This window comes from Centrocercus urophasianus, unplaced genomic scaffold (assembly GCF_019232065.1).
Source record: "Centrocercus urophasianus isolate 14NV4802_14NV808 unplaced genomic scaffold, USGS_Curo_1.0 seq_10, whole genome shotgun sequence".
Lineage (NCBI taxonomy): Eukaryota > Metazoa > Chordata > Aves > Galliformes > Phasianidae > Centrocercus > Centrocercus urophasianus.
This window is the reverse complement of record NW_024884142.1, coordinates 56,305,925-56,330,132: the sequence shown is the minus strand read 5'-3', so window position 1 is coordinate 56,330,132 and position 24,208 is coordinate 56,305,925. Positions and strand designations below refer to the sequence as shown.

Sequence of the window (24,208 nt, the reverse complement as noted above, 5' to 3'; positions counted from 1 at the left end):
ACTTCCTAACTAACTCCCCAGTAGTATCCTTTTAGGGAATAAGGGTACAGGAAAAACAAGCATGTAGACTCATTTGCAGAGAGAGTGGGCTGGTGGGTCGCTGGCAGGAGTTTGTGTTGCCAAGATCCAGGGAGCCTTTAGAGGTGCCTGGCAGGGCTGTGCTCTGAGTGCTTAAACAGGGGTTTGTGTTTCTTGTGGGCAGGGAGGAAAGTCCTGTGCTCAGATGAAGGGGGAAAAGGAAGGGGAGCTCTGCAGGAAATGCTGATGTGAGTGAGAGGAGTGTTTGCTATGTTTAAGGATACAATATTATGTTTTAATTTTTCTTAAGTTACTACTCTTCGTAGACATACCTCTGGGCAGTGTTTAGTGAGCAAAAAGCATCATAGAAGCACAAAGTAGCTTTTAACAAAAGGAAGAAGCAACAATTCAAATATTTCCAAGCCAGTTTAATTTTTCAGAGTATTTCCCATGGAGGCATAAAAAGGTGTTGCCTGTAGCAGTGCATGCATTGTGGAGGGAGATAACTGCAGTAGTGCTCACCTGAAGGCCAAGGCAGCAGTAGGGTAATGGTGCATGTTGAATGGGAGGCATGATGGGGGAAAAAAGAAAAGCAGGCAGAGAAGGGAAGGAAAAAGTGAATATATTGATGTACATCTTCGGTGGCTTGTTAACTTGTGAAGTAAATGAATGTTGGAGTTGACTGCTATGGGTAAACTAATATTACAAATGGATATGACTATAAGAAAACAAAGGAGATACCATTCTCTTGCTTAACTCTACATTCTTCCAAACTTAATTGCTGGAAACTGTTCTTGGTAAAAGCATGCAGGAATGCTGTAAGCTCAGGACAGATATCTTGTACAAGTGTGACTGGCTGGTTACGGTATATTCTTCATAATTTCCTTTTTTAAAAAAGACACAAAATTAATTGAGGAAATAAGTTGTAAGTTGTTTTCTTCCAGTCATAATCTCTGAAATGCATCAGGTGAAAACTAATAGGCTGTTGCTAATAAATCCTGAAACTTATGAAACACTGAACTTCTAGCCCCAATTTTCTGTAATAAACAGTAACTGGGAAAATGTAACTAATTACATGCAAAAGCTAAACTGATGCTTTCTCCCTTTTTTGATGTAAACTTTTTTGCATGAATTTATGTTTTAAAGAAATAAAAATGCTGGTCCTAAACAATTAATTTTAATATTTTGATAAATTTATATTCTTCTTTAAAAAAAAAGAAACAAAGGAAATTGATCAGATATGCCTTTACACGAGCAATTTTCAAGGTTGTAAGAGACTGAATAGACATTTGTTAGCCAGACGTGATGTGGAAAAACACTGACATAAAATGCAGATTTAGATTTAATAACTGAAGAGGATTTTTGAGGAGTTTTTTTTTTTCAGGTTTTGTTCTGTTTGACGTTTTAACATCAATAGTGCCTGCATTCAGTGTCTTAAATTTTTCCTTCTTTTCCTTCTTTCAGAAAATGCTGGGTCAGAAGAGATGAGTGCTCCCTTTACTAAGGCCTAAAACTGCCTGTTGAAAAACAATCCTGACCAGGCAATATACGAATGGCCCAAGGAAGCCAGCAAATTGATATTCAGGTTTTACATGACCTGCGACAGAAGTTTCCTGAGGTACCTGAAGGTGTTGTATCCAGATGCATGTTACAGGTCAGTGTATGAGTAATTGATTATGCTTATTTTAAGTGTTAACTAACCATGTGTAAGTGTCTGTACTGAAAGCAGGTTGTTTTTCTTTCTGTCTTCTTCTTTGAATGAGACAAATATATGCAGCCAATTTATTTATTCCGGATCGGAAGCTGTGCTGGATTGGCCCCTCCTAAGCAAACCATCCTGTGAAGCAGTGTGCATGGAGGTTGCAGTCTTGATAATGAGTATATTCATTGCCTTTTGGCCGTCTCATGAGCCAAAGTTAAATTGTGGCCAAAAGATAGATACAAAGTCCAGCAAGCGCTTTTTTAAGACAGTGCTCCGCTTTTTTTTGTTTTTTTTTTTTTTTTTGTATGCTTCGAGCATCACAGGTACAGAAGCAGTTTTGCCTCCTTGATCTCCATCAGACTTTGATCTCATTACTTGGCATTTGCCTGCTCCACTGTTTTTCTGCCCCAGCTCACCTGGCCTGCAGAGCTGGTGCTGGTGGCCTTACATATGTTCTACAACAGAGAGCCTTAGAATGTAGTAATCCCCACACACCTGAGTCCTTTGTCTTCTTGATATTAGCTAGAGTCAGGTAGACAATCAGCCTGGTGTTGGCTGTGTGATACCTGGACAGATGTGATGTGCTGATGTGTTTCTACCCAGTTCTTCTTTGGCTGCCTGGTGGCCTTAGTTTGTTTTACTGTAGCCTTGGAATCCATGCTGCTGATTTGTGGATTCCTTTTGGTCTCAGAAATAATAAAGAATTTTTCTGATGCTATTGTTAATGCTATATCTGTAGTTTCACAGAATCACAGAATGGTCTGGGTTGGAGGGGACCGCAAGGATCATGAATCTCCAACCCCCCTGCCACATGCAGGGCCACCAACCTCCCCATTTAATACTAGACCAGGCTGCCCAGGACCCCATCCACTCTGGCATTAAACACCGCCAGAGACGGGGCATCCACAGCCTCTCTGGGCAGCCTGTTCCAGCACCTCACCACTCTCTCTGTAAAGAACTTCCCCCTGACATCCAACCTAAATCTCCCCTCCCTCAACTTAAAACCATTTCCCCTTGTCCTGCTGTTATCAACTCTTTCAAAGAGTTGACTCCCCTCCTGTTTGTAGGCTCCCTTTAGATATTGAAAGGCTGCAATGAGGTCACCCCACAGCCTTCTTTTCTCAGACTGAACAAGCCCAATTCCTCAGCCTGTCTTCATAGGGGAGGTGCTCCAGACCCCTGATCATCCTTGTGGCCCTCCTCTGGACCCTCTCCAACAGCTCTCTGTCTTTCTTGTACTGGGGGCTCCAGACCTGGACACAGTATTCCAGATGGAGCCTCACAAGAGCAGAGTGGAGGGTGGACAGTCACCTCCCTGTCCCTGCTGGCTACCCCTCATCTGGTGGAGCCCAGGACACCATTTGCCTTCCGAGCTGCGAGAGCACACTGCTGGTTCATGTTAAGTTTTTCATCCATCAAGACCCCCAGGTCATTCTCTGCAGGTCTGCTCTCAAGGACCGCTCCTTCCAGTCTGTATGGATGCCTGGGATTCCTCCGGCCCAGGTGCAAAACACTGCACTTTGCTGTGTTGAACCTCATAAGGTTCACATGGGCCCACCTTTGAAGTCTGTTGAGGTCCCTCTGAATGGCATCAAATTCTGTTAGGCTTACTTAACTGTGTTGCTTAAGTGTGTTTGCTTTGCATTTTCTTGTGATCCCAAAATATCCGTGCTGTTTGGATTTCATCATTATCTATAGTATTCAGCCTTTGAGTATGTTGGATAATGGAGGATTGTGTGAATACTCGCATTGATCAACAACATATGAAATTTGATTGGGAAAAAGATAGTCAGTATGTTCCCAGAAGCTGGTTGTCTCTGGGCTATGGCTGTGACATGTCTTTGATGATAGAATTATGCTGTAAAGAATGCTCATTGTTTTATTTTTATATGTATTTTAATATGTAAAATACGTGTGTCCATACTTACGTATGGGATATATATAGTCAGCATACATGCATCCAAGTAGTGCTGTGCCTGTTGTGCTGTTGGAAGTGTGATTGTGCCAGTTAAATGTTTGAATTTTCAAGACTCAATCATAATTCTACATTTGTAATAGAGTGAGAATTTGTGAAAACAGCAGTTCTTAAGAGAATTGTTTTTGATTTGAAAGTGGACTTATGAGGTTTCAGGCTTTCCCCAACCCTTTATCTTTAATTATTTAGCTGTAGGGAAAATTGAACCAGACAATAGACTGCTTGTATTTGTTCTCAGGATAGTTCACTGCTATTTTTTATATTAGCTCTCTGTAGAACTAGTCTAACTTATATACTACAGATACAGTTTTGTTCTTAAAATGAGAAAATTGCTAATTGAGTAAGGTCAATGAAGTAGGAGTGAATGCAAGATCTGTCACCTTTTGGATGTTTGGTTCTTGGTTCTTTAAAAGATAGCATATGGCTCTTCAAAACTCAGCAATCTTTGAATACTACTGAATACAATGGATTTGGTTTTTTGCATAAAAAGAAGTCTTAAAACTGTGAAGATATTGTGCATGCTGTACTTTGATAGAGATAGGGGATGAGAGTTCAGATTTTGAGGGAATTTTTTTTAGGTCACCTTTTGTAAGTGTTTTTAAAGGAGAAAAAAAGATTATATATGCATATGTTCCATATGTACAATATTATTACACTAATTCAATACACCCTAAAGCTACTTATGGTGATGTTGTTAGTAGGTTATTCAAAGCTGAGATTTCTAAAAAAAAATCCTCAGTTTGGTGTTTGAAATTCTCTGAATCAGCTTCTGACTACGCGACTCTGAGTTGGACTGCTTTAAAAAATAATAATATAACCTTTCCAAACTGAGAAACTGTGTACTTGAGCTGGTGGTAAAGACTGAACAGTGGGATTTGAAAGTACTTGGACACGTATTTGTAGTGCTTCTGGAACAATATCTGCATACCAAGTTGTGCCCTGTAGTAACTGAGCACGGTGGAATTAATTTCTGGTAAATGTAATAACTGTAGCCTAGCTCCAAGATACAACTAGTAATGTACTGTACTGTATAAGAAGTGCTGTGATTTGCCTTGCCCCCACAGTATGTGTCAGAGTGAAGCTATTTTTACAACAGGAAGTATAAAATATCACAGGGGAGAACCTGAAAGAGTTCAAACACTTATGCATTTCATAGTGATTGTGACAAAAGATTTTTATCACAACCAAGGCTTCTTAAGATCACTATGAATTGTGCGGAAAAACTATGCAGATTTCTCAATGCTGTTCTTTTGCCCAATGTTAAAATATCCAAATGATACCTAGAATCTTGAAACCAGAGGACCACCAAAAACCAACATGAAATGGAAACCTGTATCATCTAGGGAACTGGCGATCTTACTGCTTTCTTGGGCTGACTGCATCGAGTGTTCCAGAAGAGTTTTGCATCCCTCCATTCTGCCTGGAAAGCAAGCTTTCTGCATTCAAGCCTCCCCTTCTCGCTCAAAAGGATTGCCACAGCTTCCCCTCTGTGTGGACATTGTCCCTTTTGGTTCTTTTTTTTGTGTGTCTGGGGCATTTTATAACCACCTGCACCTCAAGTCTACGTCCTCTCCTTGCTTCCTCATTTCCCTCCAGCATTCTTATTCTTTCTTTTTTTTTCTTTCTCTTTCAGGGTGCCAACATTTTAAACTCAATTGGGACATGGGCAGAGCTAAGATGAGGGGCATTGTTTTGCTGGAATATGCTCAATTCTGCCATCAACCGGTTCTCTGGTCTATAAAGAACTAGAAGCGGTTGAAACTCTGCCTCTGCCAGCCAGAAGATGCCAGGGGTTCCATGTGCCCCTGTTTCCCCCTTGAATTCTCCAATTTGCTCGTTGACATCACTGTAATTTTGGAACTGATTGGATGCAGTCTTTAAAAAAAAAAAAAAAATGTCCAAAGCAAATGCATTCAAGTTGAATGTAAGGGCGTTGCAAGCCTGGCCTGTTCCTTTTTGGTTTGATTTTTTAATATTTTTTTTTATTTTTTTTGCCTTTCTGTTAATAATTTTCATTCACTGAAGTTCATGCAAAATCTTTAAGATTTCTTAGCTTGTTTTTCTATGGCATCCTGTCCCGTTTCTGGCTCCCTTTTCTTCTTTGCAATGAATACAAGGCTACTGTTACTGTATTTTCTTACCCACTGTTCTTTCTTAGTTTGATTCCTTTCTTCACTACTAACGTTATTTGATTACTTTGTCCTCTTGTGCTTATTCCAATCTAGACCCATTATGTGTGCAGTCATTTGACCCACTTTCATCTCAAGACATTTCTGCAACATTTCTGTTATGTGACTGGCTAGTTAGATGGCCATTAGGAAACCCCGTATTTTTTGTGATTTTTTTTTTAAAACTTTTTTGTTGTTTGGATTGGTTCTCAGTTTTTTTGTTTGTTTTGTTTTTTAAGTATTAATCAAGAGTTCAGAACTTCGTCTGGCCTGTATCAACACATAGTTTTGGTTTTGTGGGTAGAGTTTAGCTTGTCCTCCCTCTCCCACTTCTGTTATTTTGTTTTTTCCTTCAGTAATTTTTTTCAGATAGAGACAGGCTTGCTTTGACTGCACAACTCTGTCCAAGCCCTCACCTTGCTGAAGGAGCTACTATCTACTAGTTTAACAAAAATAACTTGCTGCAAAGCTTGTGGCATGGAACACTTTCTCTTGCTTGTGTGCTCTTTAACTATATGATAATGTTACTACTTGGCATGTACAATATTTTCCTTGATCGTTTTTCTTCCTTTTGGTAACTGGTGTTCAGTGTGTTTGGATGAATTTGACACCTACTTTGTTTTTACAACATCTGTGCCTTAACAAGAGTTTTTCTGGCTGAAAGCATTAACTTATTATTGAGGTGAGGACTGGAGGGAGGAGTGTACAGGAAATTGTACGGACAGAGCACAGCGTCCTGAAATTATGCCACCAGCACACGTAGGTTCTTTTAGCAAGGCCCTTATGTAGGGAAACAGTTATGGAGATCTGATACAGTATTATTAAATGTGTGGAAATACAGAACTAGGATTAGCAGTTAGTTTCCTTCTGATACGTTCTTAAAAAAGCAAATTAGCTAGGTGGTGGTTTTTAAGTTTCTTTATTACAGGTTTTATAAAGTAATCTTATACAAATGTAAGTATTTAGGAGCTTTTCAAACAGTGGTTTAAATGGCCCCTGGGTTTTCATTAATATTTTCAACTTGCAAGAAAGTGATCATATGCTGTATGTGCATAAACTGAATTTTTACGTTGCTTCTGAAGTCATATGCTCCTGTGTAACTTCTTTAGTCTGCATGTTTCTTCTCTGCATACGATTTAGCTTTCATTTTCAGCAGGAGTTACCGCATAACTGGTATTGAAGTGTTTGCAAAAGGTTGGTTGTTTTTTTTTAAGTAAACATGTAATTTGATTTTAAGTTGTTTGCCAGTACTGTACACATGTAGGTACTGTGAGTCTGTTCTTTCTGTCATTTTCTTCTCAAGCCAGAGATGTGGTCATTGGTGAAGATTGTTCTGAAATTCAGAGGGAGTAGCAAAAGTATGCAATCACTGTGTATCATACTGTACCAGGTTAGCTTATCAAGATTCAAGATGTCACTGTCATTGCTTCAGCAGCAGTGCAGACCTCTGTTCTTGATTCCAGTGACTGAGTTGCAGTTCTCAAAATAGTAAGCTTCACATGCAAGCCCTTTGTGTGTATGTTTGTAGTTGCTATGCTGGCCAACCACCTAAAGCTTTCCATTTGATGCTACATTGTTAACTTTTCACTGATGGTTTTGTGCCTATATTTATCTAACCATAACAGTATTTTATCAGTAACGTCAAACTTTCATCTGTCTTTTATAGAATAACAATAATTTGGATGCCTGTTGTGCAGTTCTGTCTCAGGAGAGCACAAAATATCTCTATGGTGAAGGAGACCTAAGTTTCTCGGATGATTCTGCGATTCCTGGACTACGAAATCACATGACATCTCTTAATTTGGATTTGCAGTCACAGAACGTGTATCACCATGGAAGAGATGGAAGAATGAATGGAAGTAGGACTCTAGCTCACAGCGTTAGCGATGGGCACCTTCAAACCAAGCAGCCCAACAATGAACTATTTCAGCAGGAACCACAGACTGCACCTGCGCAGGTTCCACAAGGATTTAATGTCTTTGGAATGGGTAATACAGTTAGTGCTTCTAATCCGGGGCAACATCTTGGATTTCACCTAGGCAGCAAAGGAGTATCTAACTTGTCCCAGCAAACACCCAGATTCAACCCAATCATGGTAACCTTAGCCCCAAATATTCAGCCTGGCCGCAATACCCCTACGTCTTTGCACATACATGGTGTACCTCCTCCTGTACTTAACAGTCCACAGGGAAATTCTATCTATATTAGGCCTTATATCACAGCTCCTAGTGGTACAGCTCGACAGACACAGCAGCAGGCAGGTTGGGCATCTCAGTTTAATCCTATGCATCCTCAGCAAGTCTACCAGCCTTCGCAGCCAAGTCCTTGGACTACTCTTCCTACATCCAATACCACGCCACATACCTCATCGCAACACTCAACGCAGCCAAATCAGCAAGGCCACCAGACTTCTCATGTCTATATGCCTATCAGTTCTCCTACTACTCCACAAGCACCTATGATTCATTCATCTGGTAGCTCACAATCCTCTGCTCACAGCCAATACAACATTCAGAATATATCCACAGGACCTCGCAAAAACCAAATTGAAATCAAACTTGAACCACCACAGAGAAATAGTTCTTCTAAGTTGCGTTCAACTGGCCCTCGCACCTCCACTACTCCCTCTTCCCTCAACAGCCAGACATTAAGTAGAAGTCAGCCCACTGTTTACATATCGGCCAGTCCTCCAAATACTGATGAAGTGATCACACGTGGTCAGCCTAAGGTCTACATTTCAGCAAATGCCACCACAGGAGATGATCAACTTGTGCGGAACCAGCCCACGCTTTTCATATCGACAAATCCTGGAGTATCTGCCACTTCTAGGAATATGTCTGGTCAAGTAAGCATGGGTCCTGCATTTATTCATCACCATCCACCCAAGAGTCGAGCAGTGGGCAACAGCACCACTGCAACCTCTCCTCGAGTGGTTGTTACGCAGCCTAACACAAAATATACTTTTAAAATTACAGTTTCTCCAAATAAGCCCCCTGCAGTTTCCCCAGGGGTAGTCTCCCCAACCTTTGAACCTACAAACCTTCTAAACCTTCCTGATCACTATGTTGAACCAGAGGGTATCCAGCATCTTACTGACCCTGTTTTAGCACATGTGGATAGGATCAGTGATGCACGAAAATTGAGTATGGGATCTGATGATGCTGCCTACACGCAAGGTAATATTCTTAATATAAGTAGTAAAGATTTCAACCAGATTGTCAATTCAGTATGTAATCTACAGAGCGTGAAACAGTTGATAAACTTTGTGATATTAATGTTATCTTCAACTCTAGCATTCTTGAGTATTTCCTAAATAAACAAAAAAGGTTTATAAGCAAGTCATAGATTTCTTTTTATGGCAGAGACATGTCACTGAATATTTGAAGATAATTCTCATTTGTCTTAAGAAGATATGTTATCTGTTTAATCAAGTGGAGTCACAGTGTCTTCACTTTTATGTTGTTCCGAAGGAAACATCTAAGCTTGTTTTATTTATCCTAATGATTTAAAGTTAAAAGTCTACTGGCAGACATTTGGATCAGTTGAGATACCGTTTCCATTTGATACAATTTTCATTTTTTTCTTTTTGTCAATGTTATTTAAGAAGCAAGAAAAGCAGTCTTCTAAAGCAGTTAGCGGGACAAAGTGTTTGCCTCTGTTTCCTAATGGGTGCTTGACAATAAAATGCTGAAAGTCTTTATACTTCTCTTATGTTGTTAAAATGTGAAAAAGAGTACCATACCCAAAGATTGTTATTTTAAAGGATCAATAGTGTAATAGAAGGATAAAACTTAAATGTGATACAGTAAGCCAGTTTAAAACTTTTTTTTTTTTTTCCATTTTCATATTTTTTCACACTTTTATTACCATCCTGATGGTTTATTAACCCTGTTGTGGGCTTTTCTATGAAGTTGTTGAATAGATGTTAGGATCTTTATGCAGTGTTCAGGGTAGATGGTCAAAATAATTTCTCTTTTCAGTTTATTGGTACATTTCAGAGTTAGCAACAACTCAGCGTTAAAAAGCTGGTTTGTTCTTTGAGCACTCTAAATATTCTTCAGGGTATACTTCTTGTATAAGTACGTTGATTAGGACACTGGAAGGGTGGTGCACATCTGGGGTACACTAGTAATAAAGTTAATTTCAAAGTGATTATAGCTTATGCACGTCTTCTGGATGCAGTTGTATTGTTGGTAAGAGCCTGACTTCTGCACAGTCTCTATAGGCTAGTAGATATCAATATCCAATTTATCAAGTTGAGGCAGACTTGCAAAGCCCAGAATTCAGAAGTTTTGAATGGCACATAGCTTTTGTGGGGCCCAGCTGTTCTTGAGGCCAAGACAGTTTTTAGATCAGATGCATGATGTGGGCTGGTTTAGCTTTTGTCTCCGTGCTGACTTTGGAGAAATACCTTCATTTTGTGTAGTTCATTCAGTAGTTCATATAAAGTGCACTCCTGTTTCCCAAATTCTCTGTATTCAGGAATGTTTGGGATTTCTGGCATTATCTTGCTCTATTTCTCCTGCAGTATTTTTTATTTTCTGTTAACGATTTAATCTTTTGAAAGTTGAAAAGTGACTTATTGACTTATTGCTATGACCTTGATTTCCAGAAGACCTACTTAGCACTGCTAGACCTAGATCATTTACTCAGAGGTGGTCAGGTGTTTTTTTTTTCTTATCGTAATGGTGTGGTGGTATTGCGGTTTTGTTTTGTTTTGGTTTTTTTAAGCATACTAAATGTGATCTCAATTACTTCATGCTTTCCATTGTGAGAGGCATGTTCTAAGCTGCATCTAGTTTAGCAAGTGTGCAGACACCTAGGTGCTTGTCTCACTTTAATTTTAGCCAAAACAGATGAGTCGTTTCTCTGGCTATGATTAGAGAAAAAATGCATTTTCATCAGCTTTTCCATTTCTGCCCAGAATGCTCCATATCTTGGCAGGGAGAACTAAACCTGGCTAAGGATAGGAGGAATGTGGAAAGTAGAGCTGGTTTGGTGTCAAAGGAGATCTCTTTCACTTTGTTCCAGTGAAATGGATTCATAAGCACAGGAGAACATAAGATGTTGGACCTGTCTGCAAGTAATGCCTGCCACTGTACTTTCTTTGATAAAAAGCAGAGGGATTTGATGATGACAGGATTATTCATCGTTTTGATTTCCTCTCAGACGGAAATATGTCCTTGACTAGGATGGTAAAATATCAGAATTTCAGGTTGAGGATGAATTTCAGGGAGGATGAAACTGTTATCCTCAAGAAGGGAAGCACAGTCTGGGACAAGGATTTCAGGTGGGCAGTAGTAGCATAGGATATAGAGAGCTCAAGTCTAACCAGTATAGAGCAGAATGACCTCTGGCTGTGAGAGAATTCTCTGCTCATTGAGAACCGAGGGCAGATACTGGGAGTCCAGAGTACTGTTGTGGCAGCAGTTGGCCGTGGAGCTCTCTGATAAAGCACAGAGCTTGTCTGCCTGGTAGTTTATCTGTAAGCAGCAGTTAATTCCTTGGAATAAAGTGCTGGGTTCACATTCTGTAAATCTGAAAAATCTAAACCCCGTTGATGACCCACAGGAAGGTCAATTTTCCGTGATTAAGTTTCTTTCCAGGTTTTTGTTGAGGGAGGACTTTAAAAATGCATACAAGAGAAGTATCATTATGTGTTCATACAGAGTTACAAAGTCATGAATCCAAACATCCAGAAATGAAAACATTTCAGAGCAAAGGTTATCTGCGGAGCTTTCATTCAATTACAGTGTGTGTAGGCATTCCAGTCTTCTTGATTCCATTTCTGTTTTTTTGCTGTGGTTTCTCTGCTGTTCTCTCCAGTAAGTCTCTGTGGGTAGTAGCAGTTTACTGCCGATTTTCGTTTAGCTTGCTGCCAGAACTAAAGGTTGTGCAATGTGAAAAGGAGTAGGGTAATAGTTAGATCAAACTGATGTAGTAAAGACATTCACTGTTAGCCTGGAATACTAAGTTATATATCTCTGCAGCTGGCTTGGTGATGTCAAGAAAGTCACAGTCGGCAGGCATTTCAGAAGCAGTTGCTAATTGTATGTTCCTTGTTTTTTGGAATTCCAGTTTGAAATCCTGTGGACTTACTCATGGAAATGCTGACGGCATCCATCCACAAGTGAAGTCAATAATATTAATAATGCTAGAAAAAATCTTACTAGGAGCGTGCTGAAAAGCCAAGCAAAGATAATTTTTTATGCTCATCACTTACTGTTCTCTATACGGGAGTATCAATTCCCATTAATGAAGATATTCCAATGCACAGTATAATTTTACTAATATACTAAACTGAGGTTTCAATATATTATGTAAAGTGCCCTATGGATGAAAAGGTGAAATTTGGTTAGACACTAAAAATTTGGTACTTAGAAGTGTTTTTGTATTACGTGCAGTCAGTGTGCACATAGTCTTATGTTGAATAATGGGGCTAAACATTTATTAGTAATTCCTTATTCTCTGCAGAGCATCCAGCCTGTATAATGTGCAGGCAGCTGTGCTATGAAGAAAATACATTAATCTTGGAATAAAATTTTCAGTTTAGTGTTTTCCTGCTAGTGAGTTTGCTTTAAGTCCATTTTAACTAAGTCCCTTAGTTCACTACTGCTTGGCTTTTGACTGACATTTCTGTAATTTTTATCTTCCAACTTTGAGAGGGGCTGGTACACTGCGTAGTGAACAGACTTACCTGTAGCAGGTATAGATCATTATGTGGATGTACATTTAATTATCATTTATTTGACACCGTGATTTAATGTAAATATTCTGATTGCAAAACTAGTTAGTAACTTGACGTTTTGCACAGTTCTCCTTTTTTGTTTCTCAAAGTTTTTGAAGGTTTCAGAAGAAAGAGAAGCTGCAGGAAAGAAACTTAAAGTCTTAATCAGGCCTCACAGATGTTCAGAAATAAAAGATTTGAGTGATACAGCTATGCCCCAGCTCCAAGAGGCTTCCAGTTAGTTGCATGATGTGAGATAGGAAAATAGACAGCCTTATATTTGGTTCTGTGTATCAGGCATATACACGAAGTGGAGCACAAACAAAAACTGAAAAGAGTGTTGGAAGGGGGAAACAAACAAATCAGAACTGTTGACTTTGCATAATAAATGATGGAATTTCCTAGAGTTTAAAATGTGGATTTTGAAAATATGCACAAACAGCATTCTTAAAAATGTCACTGTTCTGTTGATGCAGAGTAACTGCATTACCAGAACTCACTTTCCTCCAAATTTGACCAAGAAATCCTGAGTCTGAAAATTCATAGATCTGTAGTGTAGGGTGAAGTCACTGTGTTCCTGGATTAGCTTTTATGTTAGAAACACATAAACGATGTTTGTTTAAAATTCAAATTCACAAGTTGCATTCGGTACCTGTTAGAATGGATCTCTGGTATAGCGGCAGTGACCTTCTGTCCTGCACAGTTTCTTGCTTCCTGTAATTACAGTGGTTTGCAGCTGTTTCGTGGTTAAGTGCCACTGTTTCCTTTGACATTGAAGTGCACATCTGCCAGAGAACTGAAGTGAACTGCTCTTTCCAGTCAGCTGAGCGTAGAATGCAGAAACAGAAAAAAGCTGAAGGTGCGCAGTATCCTGTTTCCACCCAATGAAAAAACTGGTCATCAGAACTGTTCAAATTGTGGTACACTAACAGTGAGACAAGGAGGAAGTTTTTATATTTCTCATAATAGGGTGGTTACAGTAAGTAGCTTAGTTTTAAGGATGTCTGAATATAAAGTGCAAGCCTGAGCTTTTCTGGCTTGTATTGCAATTAGCCTATAGAGAGTAAACTGTGATGTGCCAGTGCTGCCCACACAGGTAGAATTTTGTTCCTGCAAGTAACACAAGATTATCAAGAGTAGGCCATTAAACGTCTCCACTAGAGCTATTACCTGAATTGTGTGAGGGCTGCTCTAAAAGTAATGGCTCCTATTTTATTATGTTGGCCCATAACACCGGAGGTGGATGTTGGTGGTATGGCAGTAGAGATTGAACCTTCCCCCCAGTATTCCATTGCATTTAGTTGCCGTGAGACAGATGGCATCAGAGGGGCAGTCTGACAAGTTGGCATCTGACATAGAAGTATGTATAAATGAAGGATGTCTCATTGAATCCCTCCAAACAGGAAAAATGGCACCCATTGACATTCATCATGCTTGCTCAACATTTCTGGAGACCAAACTGAATGTGAGCACAGTGAGGTTTCAACACTGGTGACAGTGGCAGTGGGTCACCTCCACTGGTGTGCTGATTGTTACAAGTGTGGCATGCAGGCTCTTGCTCGTGGCTGGTGAAAATGCATAGCTAATGGGGGTGACTGTGTTGAAAGAGAGTGTTCTGTGGCTGAGAACTTGCTCTATCAAACAGTGTTACTGATAGGAAGCTTTAGGCTGGAATGACCCTACGTAGTTTTGTCGGAGGTGCACTTTATAGTTTTCTCTTAACATTTTCAGTTGCTCTGATCAACACTAGGGGGGGCTGATTACTTACTTGCTGCTCTTTCTTAGTAAGTACTGAGGAGGTGGGTGGATTTTGTCACCTCATTATTTTTCTACAGCTGCCAAGTTAATATTTATTCAAAATTGCTACATTCTATATAAAATCCACCACTTGAACCAATGTCTTGTCAGTTCCTTATCCAAGTTATTTTTAATAGAGAATGTTTAGCACTGCAGTGTCAAATAATGATTTTTCTTTAATAGTAATATAAATTTTATAACGAGTGTGTTTAAAATCTGTTGGGACTTAAAATAGTAAAATAGTGGCAGAGATGCTAGGAGAGCAAATGAAAATGCTGTGGGGCATCCATCAGTCCTTTCTGCCCCTTGCCATTCCATAATGACAGCTGAATTTCTAAACCAAAGATGTTGGAGAATATTGAAACGAGTTGTTTGCTTTCCCTCTACAAGAGGGAAAAAAGCCCTTCAAAGAGTTGCTCTTATTCGTGGTCATACTCATGAGTGTGTCTGTGTCCTGGAGGCACTCTGATAATGCTCTTTCTCACCTTCCACATCCAGCATTATTGCTGCTAACTGACAGCCTGCATCTGTAGTTGGACACATCTGAGGAGTTCCACATCTGCTTGGTAGCTCGCAGCTGTGTTACTGTAGGTCACATACCAGTAACTTGGCCTTCAAGGAGTTGATTCAACAGTAATACCAAGGCAGTGAAATTAGAAGAGTCTTGTCTAAAAGTGGAAAAATAAGCCTGGAAGGAAGAAGGCTTTGTGATTTCCTTGCAAGAATAGGGGCAAAGTAGTCTTCGATTCCCTTTCTTTATCACTGCAGCTGTTTTTCTAGCTCCTGGAGATCATAAATAGAAAAAAAGTTCTTCAGTTATTCATAAAATGCTGTTCAACTGGGGAGGCTGTCCTTTGAGACTACTTAACTGATGATTCCCTGACAATTCAACAAAAATCTACGTCTTGGAGTTTTGGTTTCTGCACTTTTATGCTCCAGAAGAGCATAGCTGCACCTTCTGTTGTAGCGTGGATAGTGGCTACCACAAATAAATGGATGTCTTTATATAAACAATTCTAAATTGAACAAAATCAAAAGGTAGAAACCTTTACAGTTCTGTCATTTCATTATCTTTTAAACATGTAACTCAAAAACCTGGACTGAGTCTGGGTGCAGCCTTGTGGTTCTTTAACTGTACAAAAATAGTTTGGCACAGTTCCTCCTTCTGAGGAAAGGCCAAGCATGATGTGTGAATGAAATGACAGGAGTTGCAGTGAAGGACAGTTCTACCTGCTGAAAATGAGAAAAGTTTCATCTTTTTTATATGCTTTTTTTTTTTTTTTTCTTTTTTTCCCCAGTGATGCTACTGCACAGGAAACCTAGCCAACCAAATTAGGAGTGCTTTGACCTTATTTGCTACCTAAGAAACATAGATTCATTAAATTTTGCATTTCAGCCAGTCTTGTTTAAACAGGTTGTTTCTGAGGAAGATTTCTGTCTTTTTTAGTACTTTGTTATTGCTATTTTTCATTCATTTCTAAAGTGCTATAGAAGTACCTATATTTAATAATTTAATTGATGAATGACTATGCAGCAGTTGAAATGATTGGGTTTATTTAATAAAATCCTTCTTTCACCTGTGCTTAAAGTGCACTGTTCCTTTGAGCAGCGTTGTCTGCTCATGTGGTGATACTTTGCAGTATATCTATCTTTAATGAAATAAACTCTTTAAATTGTATGTATTCAATTGCTTGTTCTACTTATGTTCTTTGTGTTTAAAAAGATCTGGTTTAAATGCTAACTTGGTTGTCTCTAAATCAAGTCTTCGTATGCCATTTAATTTATGAATAGTAAGCAGTAAGAGAAATTAGAAGCTGAGCTAATGGTTGGGAGATGAAATAACTCACAGTCCAGCCTCCGTGATAAATATAGCTGATGTTTACCAGCAGTATCGCTTGTAGTACTTTCTGTTTTGGTTTCACTTGATGTCTCCTGCTATGAAAAGAATACTGGATTGTGTTCCAATCCAAATAGCAACAAAATGAAAAATTTCATTTCTTACCTACCATAGTGCTCTGTCATGCAGCTATCTCTGAAGTCTACATCATGCCATCTCTTTCACGTGAGCAGGCAAAACACAATGCAAGGAAATGTTTATTAATTTCTGAAAGCTCTTCTCATAGTTTTGCTGGATTATTAAAAAAAGACTTTTGCAGATTACAGCTAGATTTTGCATGATCTTCTGTTACGTTATATGACTTTCTCACTGTATTTACTTGTTGTCTGTGATTGATTTATGCTGTTTTGCAAAATGCAATGTGTTTTTTCTTCTGGCAGAGGCTTTCTTGTGAGGAGAATGGAAAAAGAATCTGTAGAAAGTTTGTCTGTATTTTCCCAAAGGAATACTAGCTTTCATCTTTATCTGATGTTGTCACAAGAAGGGATAATAAAGTAGATAAAATGGGACTTTATGTATTGCAGCTTTACTGATACATCAGAAGGCCAGGATGGAGCGACTTCAACGAGAACTTGAGATTCAAAAGAAAAAGTTGGATAAACTAAAATCAGAGGTCAATGAAATGGAGAATAATCTGACACGAAGGCGGCTGAAAAGATCGAATTCTGTTTCCCAAATTCCATCAGTAAGTTGAAACGGCTGTAGGCTATGAGCCTAAACCACAAGCATGGGCTGTTACAGCAAATTAAAGGAATAGCTGCTCGTATGTTGACAGTATATTAGCAGTAGGTAGCATACCTAGAATTAAACAGGTGAACAGTGTAGTGCAGAGTCAGAATGTATTATTTAGCCATCAACCTTTCAGTTCACCAGTTGCTGCTGCTTTCAGAGTCACAAAAGATTTGCACCTGGTGGTCCTTCCTGGTGTTTTTAAAGGAATGGTCACCTAAAGGCTTAGATTACTTAATGCTCATATGGCTGTCCACAGAGTATTGTTTTCGTGCATATACTAATCTCAAAAGAAAACTGATAAAGTTTTCTGTCTTTTCAGTCCAGAAGATGGCCATTGATCTGGTGGACCATTGGCTGTGTTCTAACCACAATCTGGAGTTTGTTCAGTCAGCTCTGAAGTCTGATGAGAGGAGAGTTCAGTGGGTCTGAAAGCTTTGTCAAAGCTTATGCTTGGACAAATGAAACAATAAGGGAAAATTCTTTTATCTTCACTTCTGAAATGACTACCTGTGTGTGAATGATAACTGATAATAAAATGGGGGCACTTAGTCTAACAAGCAGATTTATTTTTTCAGCTGGAAGAAATGCAACAGTTAAGAAGTTGTAACAGACAGCTGCAGATAGACATAGATTGCCTAACCAAAGAGATTGATCTTTTTCAAGCAAGAGGTACAGTATGTTCTTAGTACGTCAACAAGTGTCATTGTTCATTTTACTTTCTCCTTTTGCTGTCTGCATGTATCAGAAGTGGCTGTGTTAAAAATACATGCACTGTGTCATCAGTGTATGCGCTGTTTGCAAAATCATTTTAATTTAAGTGGAACTATGAAAGTAACTGTGTTCTAAGCCTTTTGTTCTGTCAGCTATATGATTTTCCTAATCCTGTGGTTGTTCCTATCTCTTAATTCTCTCCAAAGAGAGAATTGTGATGCCATTTGTTTAAAAAATACTGGGGAAAAAAAGCTCTTTGATCACTTGAATATCAAAGACAAGGGGAAAAGTTTTCTAAATGGTGTAGTCATACCTACATGTCCTTTCTTGTCTTGCATTTCTGTCTTGTATTCAGCGTTAACAAACAACATACCTTTGTAACACTGTGCTCTCCTCCTTCAACTTTCTGTCTACAGAGACACAGCCTTTGGTCATGAAGGAGAAACTGAGACAGCTGAGACAGTTAATTGCTGCCAACACAATGTCTCCGTCTCTCCTTGCTCCCCGTTCTTGTCAGTGTGTAGAGCACTACTGTGCTTTACCTGTAGACCCTTCACAGAGCTAATACTGCACTCTAACCCAGGGGGGGAAAGGAAAGAAATTGGGATTACTGGAAACATCTGCAGCTGGTGCAAGGGAGAGACGGGAAAGGAGGAATGAGGCAGTGAGAGAGAAGGGACTGGTGCTTTCTGCTTTCAGCACTGGCAGGCTGTTTGATCAGCTCAGTCGTGAGCCGTGCGAGTTCTCCTTTAGACAGAGTACCTGCACATAAGGAGAAAGTAAAAAGCTGTCCAGGACATAATGCATAGGTCATACATATCTTCAGTGCAGTTAGAATTTATGAAAATTAGGTAAAATTTAAAAATAAAATGCAGTTAAATAATTATAAGTTAATAGTTATAAAATCTTATAAAAATGGGGGAAAGTGATAGTTTAAAGAGATTGGGCAGTTAGCTAAGAACCAGGCTGTGCAAGTGTGGACTCCTGAATTTTGTTTCTGACATTCTTATATTGCTTATTTTAGTAAGTTTGTGTATTCTTGATGCTACAGATATCTCATGCAGGTCCACGCTGACACCTTGATATAAAAGATAAGCTCAATCATAACTACTGGAAAAAAAAACAAAAAATTTGCTTTTGTACCCAAGTGTGTTTTAAAAATAGTTGTACATTATTTTCTTCTTTTTTTTTATTATTTTTAGGACCACATTTTAATCCCAGTGCTATTCATAATTTTTATGATAATATTGGATTTCTTGGTCCGGTGCCACCAAAACCCAAAGGTATTGTATTACTAAAATTTGTTTTTTTCTGCTAATGTCTGGTTTGCATCTAGTACTAAGGTCTTTCCCGTGATTCTAGATTAAATATTGACTGTAAAACAGATGATTTCTTCAAAAGTATACAGTTTTTGCTATTCGTATTCAGGAAAAAGAAGTGTATTAAATGAGATGTGCTTAAAGATGGCTAATAGTTGCAAGATAGTTGAATGGAAACATCCATCTTTTTAGAAATGAACGTAAGATACAGGAGTGAAACTCAGATTACTTTGTCATTGTCCTTGGTGAGGAGTGGTTTTGGTCACTGTCCTTGGTGAAGTTACTTATTACAGTAACTCAGTTACTTAGACTGGAGGATTTCCTTGCGCTTGCACAATTTACGTAATGGTCTTAAGTAGCTGAAGAAAAGAGGGATGTTACTAATAGTGCAGTCAATATTCTGGAACTTATTCATCTTGGACATTCTACTTCCCCTTGAATTTTTGCATGTGATTTTTTTTTTGCCCTAGTGGGACATCACATAAAACAGAATTAGCTCTCGTGTGTTACATAAAGCAAAGAATGAAATTTTGTAACAGCATCATAGTGTGACCTAAAAAGACCACCAGATAGAATAATTAATCCATTACTGCTTCTGTGCAGTTGCTCTGTGCAGGTGAAGTTTTCTGTATGTTGTGTGTGCCTGAATGGTCATAGCGTGCAGTAACTTTCACCACAGAATGTCTTCTGAAGAGAATTCTCTTTCAGAATGGCCTACTTAAGTTCATTTTTCTTTTATCCTTTAAATTCTGTGCAGCTCTTCCAGACTGCTACTGCTCTTCATGTTTTATACGTTTGTTTTTAGTGCTCCATTATCTAGGCTGCTGATGAAAAATGGAGCAAAAATAAATCCCCGCACGGTCCTTTAAGATGTGCTGTTTTTATAGTTGGAGCATGAAGAATGTCAGAAAGTACAGAAAGTATCAGTTTTGACAACTGTTTTGTGTAGTTCCCTCTACAGTGAATAAATCTAAAAGCTGTTGCTTTTTTCCCACCCACCAACCTACTGTAGACGGAAATGAAAATTAGTTTTCCATTAGTAGTTGTTAACATTTGTATTGGAATTCAAAAATACAATCAAAGCTGGGCTTTGATTTTTCTTTTGTGTATCTGACTGCCTTTCTGGTTTGGGAAGAGTTGCTGACGTTCATTCTGGAGGCAAAATATTAAATACATGGAAAGGCTACAGAGTTCTTAGTTCACATTATTGTTCATACACTTCAGACTTAATCTTTTGCGTGGTTCACTATGCTGATATTTGTTCGCTGTGATTCTAAATTTCATCTCATGCAGTAGCTTTGAGCCCAAGGGGGGCTGCTCAAAGTTTTGTGTAGCTCGCTTTGTACCATTTGACTGACTTACAGTCAAGATGTAGTCAAGAGTGTGATTAAAAGTGATTTCTGTTGCTAGTAATAACTGCAGCTTTTGGAGGAACAAGATGGTTCTCAGTTATTGAAATCGTCGTCTCAAAATTCTTTCCGTGCTGTTCTTAGTCAGTAACTGTTTGTCTTATCTCTCCCATATCACAGATCAGAGGTCCATTGTGAAAACACCAAAGACTGTTCCAGACGCAGATGAAGATGAGGGAGCTCAGTGGAGTTGTACTGCCTGTACTTTTTTAAATCATCCAGCCTTAAATCGCTGTGAACAGTGTGAAATGCCCAGGCATTTCTGAGCCAACAGGCCCGTTATCTTCTGTAAAACCACAGCAAACGTACAAGGAACTATCCAGTCATTGGGGGCAGAAAAAGCATTTATGTGTAGGATTTTGTAAAATTGAAGGCGTGGTGAGATGGTGTTTTGTAATGTTAAATGTCAGCCCACAGAGCTAGTAATGCCTCAGTGTTGTGTCACAGGCAGTTGAAATTCATCGGCTGGAAGGTAATCTGCTGAAAGACTCAGTTGCCAGCTGCCTAAACCATGTACAGTATTACCATATCCCAGTAGCACACACCGTGTTCAGTGCTTGGGTGTTGCCCATCCTCTTCTCTGCCCCGATGTCACTACTGAATTTTGACAGGGGAAAGGAATAGAGTGCTCGCATTTTTGTTTTCAGAGCTTTCAGTGAAACACTACATGCACAGAGGAAATTTAAAAGGAACAAGGTTTAACTGTTTAAACTGTTTGCTGCCACATAGTGCCTTTGATAAAGGGAGGAACTTCACAAAGCAGTGGTACTCTTTGCCTTGTCTTCCCTGAAAACATCTCTGTGAAGCCAGAAATCAGTACGATCACAGCTAAAGATGAAAAGGAAAAACTGCATGCGTTGTCTGTACAATACACACAGTGAAATACCCCAAAGCTTTTCCTACTGTACATAGCTCTAGAGCCTGCTTTAAGTGATTTCTTTTCTTCACCTTTATTATTTTCTTGTACTTCTGTATGTATAGTGTAATAGTCTTTTTGTTAACTTTCTTTTTTTTTTTCCCTTTAAGTGATTAAGCACGATCATGTCCCTTTTTTTTAAGCTTTTATCTGAGAGAAACAATGCCTTAAAATAAGAGCATTAATAAGAAACTATGCACAAGATAGCTTTCCTCTGCTCATTCTGTACATTGCTCTTGTAAATGCTGATGATCTGTGAAGACCTGCAGATGCAGCGTGGTAAAAGTGCAGGAAAAGTTGGAAGAGTTATGCATATAGTTCACTCTGTACACTGAGTTTTACGGTGGGTGACACAAGGTAGCATTTTGTCTGGCGTGAGGAAATAAACTAAGAAACTTTCAACCCACCAACAGATCAGCTTCCGATTTAAGCTTGCTTCATCTGCTGGGTATCTTGCAGACTCCTGAAGAGAGATTCATTGGGGAAGTACACACAGTGCCAAATCAACAGCAGCAGCATCATACAGCTTTGTTCAAGAACTTTAAATGCTTTCCTGTTTTGGCAGCCAGTTTCTAAACATGACTTGTGGTGAAGTCTCATATTTATAGAAAACAAGGATAGCAATATTTAGGACAACTGAAATAAAGGCTGGAAAAAAGAAATCAAACAGACTTGAACACTGAAGCAACCTCAAGCATCTCTTTTTTTGATGATCTATTTTTTTAAGGAAAATATTCACATGATCGGGAATGTACGTAACAGATGGAGAAAATGGAATTACAGTATGTATGAAAGACAGCACACGATTATGTAGCAGCACTTAAAGTGAGGCTGGAGGGAGTGCTAACTATGTAGCAAGAGACAAAGTAGACTGTCACCCACTGTAAACATTTGCCAGTGGACATTTTCATTAGGAATTTTACAAGTGATCTATGTGAATACACAAAGGCCTTTGTTTTGAAGGCTTTGCATTTTTTTATGTGGGAAGAAAATGCCAATCCCAGGTAATTAGGCAGTAGACCCAAAGCACTTGCATTCAATGCATTTTGTCTATAAAATGAGGCCTTGTTTTTCAGCTTCATCTGCAGTTCTATGTGAAGATTGACAAATCAGTTTTTACCTGTTTATTAATAAAACCTAATTTGGATATCTTGAGTTGATGGTTTTGTGATTTAGCTGGGTAAACTGTCTTTGTAACAGATAAGTTATTTATAAAAATTAAAAAAAAAAATTATATTCTAATGTTTGTTTTTGTGATTTGTTTACTTATTCCATGCTGTGGAACAAGAGAATGCTCAGCAGAGCAGTAAGTATTAACAGTATTAAAAATCAGATGATTTCTTATGACCACAGGTTTCGTATGAACTTCTGGCTTGTACCTTGCCTCCGTTCATTGCAATGGGAGGAGAGGACATGGCAGATGTACTCAGTATGCTTCAAGGGTATATGACTTCTAAAAATAGTTTTCTAATTCAAAGTGAGCAACCGCACTGTCCAAGGTAATGTATGAAATACTTCTGTGCACTATTAATGTAAATATAGTTTAAAGACTAAGCTTTATTTTGTTGCAGTGTGTATTGTAATAGAGATGGAATGTTCCTGGACACGTCTCTTCCACTTGCTCTGTTTAGAGGGAGACTTTGTATGGTACCTGACCTTTCCTGAGACACAGAATTTTACCTCATGGTTGTTGTGTGCCTTCTGTATTTCATGCCACGTATACTATTGGACCCTGCTTCAAATTGATATCAATATGTCAACATAGCACTGTTGTGTTATAAAAGGGTGGCATTTTAAGACTAAATTTTTTGAAGGTGAAGCAGAACTAGATTTCACAGCTGAATTTTCTCCTTTTCTTCTTGGAAGATAAATATAAAACACTGAATGCAGTAAGGTTAAATTCATCTCCTGAGCGTCGGTAGTTTGTCTTGGATACTGCCTGGTGCTTTTACATTTCTGTAATTTCTCTGTCAGGGATCTGTGTAATTGTTAAATACAAATAGAGGATGCCCTTTCATAGCAGAAAGGGAGAAATACGCTTCTTGACTTTCAGAGATACTCGTATTTATTTTTCATGACTGAAATGCTCATCGTTGGGGACAAACTTCAATGTTGGAATAACTTCAGTAATGCTGGCAGTGAAACTAAGATGAGCTGGGCTGCTCTCGTGTCTGTTCTGTAGAAGGGATTTCAGTTCATGCTGTTACAGCTTTCTAGGTAAGTCAGAAGATTCCGCAGTCACCAGTGAGTCCTGTTGCTTAGGAGTACGGTTATGTTTCGGATTAATATTTGGTGATTTCTGTCCCACCTAGAGATTGTAAAACTGTGATCAGTATTGCCACCGGTCTGTTTTATCTGTATGAGTTTACAAATCAGTTCTGTGATCTTGAATTGTACATGTTCACTGTAAATTGTAGGTGCCCAGAGAGAACTCATTTCCAAGTTAAGGAAAGCATCCTTTTAAGTGTTGCATTTCTTGAATCGTATTCCTCTACCTTGTTTGTATGTTGGAGCCCAGACACAAATTAAAGGAAGAGTTGATTGTAGATACTGAAGGAGGATGTGTGTGTGTGTGTGTGTGTGTGTGTGTCTATGCTTTTCAATACAAATAATGCGGTATTCCAAAATCAGGGTATTGCTAAAATTATAGAAGAAATCTTGCTGTAATGAAATGGATACTTAGTAATTTTTGTGGAGCCATGGCAACTCTTACCAATATTTGGTTCTAGCTTCAGATAGCAAGGAAATTGTTTGACTTATTTTATCTTTTGTTTGGTTTTTTTTTAAATTCCTTTCCTTGTAACTTGAATGGAAAGCACAAGTGTTACAGTTCTGAT

The 24,208-nt window shown here is 38.8% G+C and overlaps 1 protein-coding gene across 3 annotated transcripts; it reads left to right on the top strand.

The window, feature by feature from the left end:
- Window positions 1–1,482: 1,482 nt before the first annotated feature.
- Window positions 1,483–22,613, top strand: TAB2 (TGF-beta activated kinase 1 (MAP3K7) binding protein 2). 3 transcript variants are annotated; one of them, XM_042833710.1, is made up of 7 exons: window positions 1,585–1,672; window positions 5,329–5,619; window positions 7,530–9,039; window positions 16,809–16,969; window positions 17,592–17,685; window positions 18,930–19,010; window positions 20,576–22,613. In XM_042833710.1, the coding sequence occupies exons 2-7, from the start codon at window positions 5,590–5,592 to the stop codon at window positions 20,719–20,721; spliced, it is 2,022 nt and encodes a 673-aa protein (XP_042689644.1). In that variant the 5' UTR covers window positions 1,585–1,672; window positions 5,329–5,589; the 3' UTR covers window positions 20,722–22,613. The 3 variants fall into 3 exon arrangements, with proteins under 3 accessions (XP_042689559.1, XP_042689644.1, XP_042689728.1); XM_042833625.1 differs by lacking the exon at window positions 5,329–5,619 and having other exon boundaries at window positions 1,483–1,672; XM_042833794.1 differs by lacking the exons at window positions 1,585–1,672; window positions 5,329–5,619 and adding an exon at window positions 5,660–7,057.
- Window positions 22,614–24,208: the final 1,595 nt, after the last annotated feature.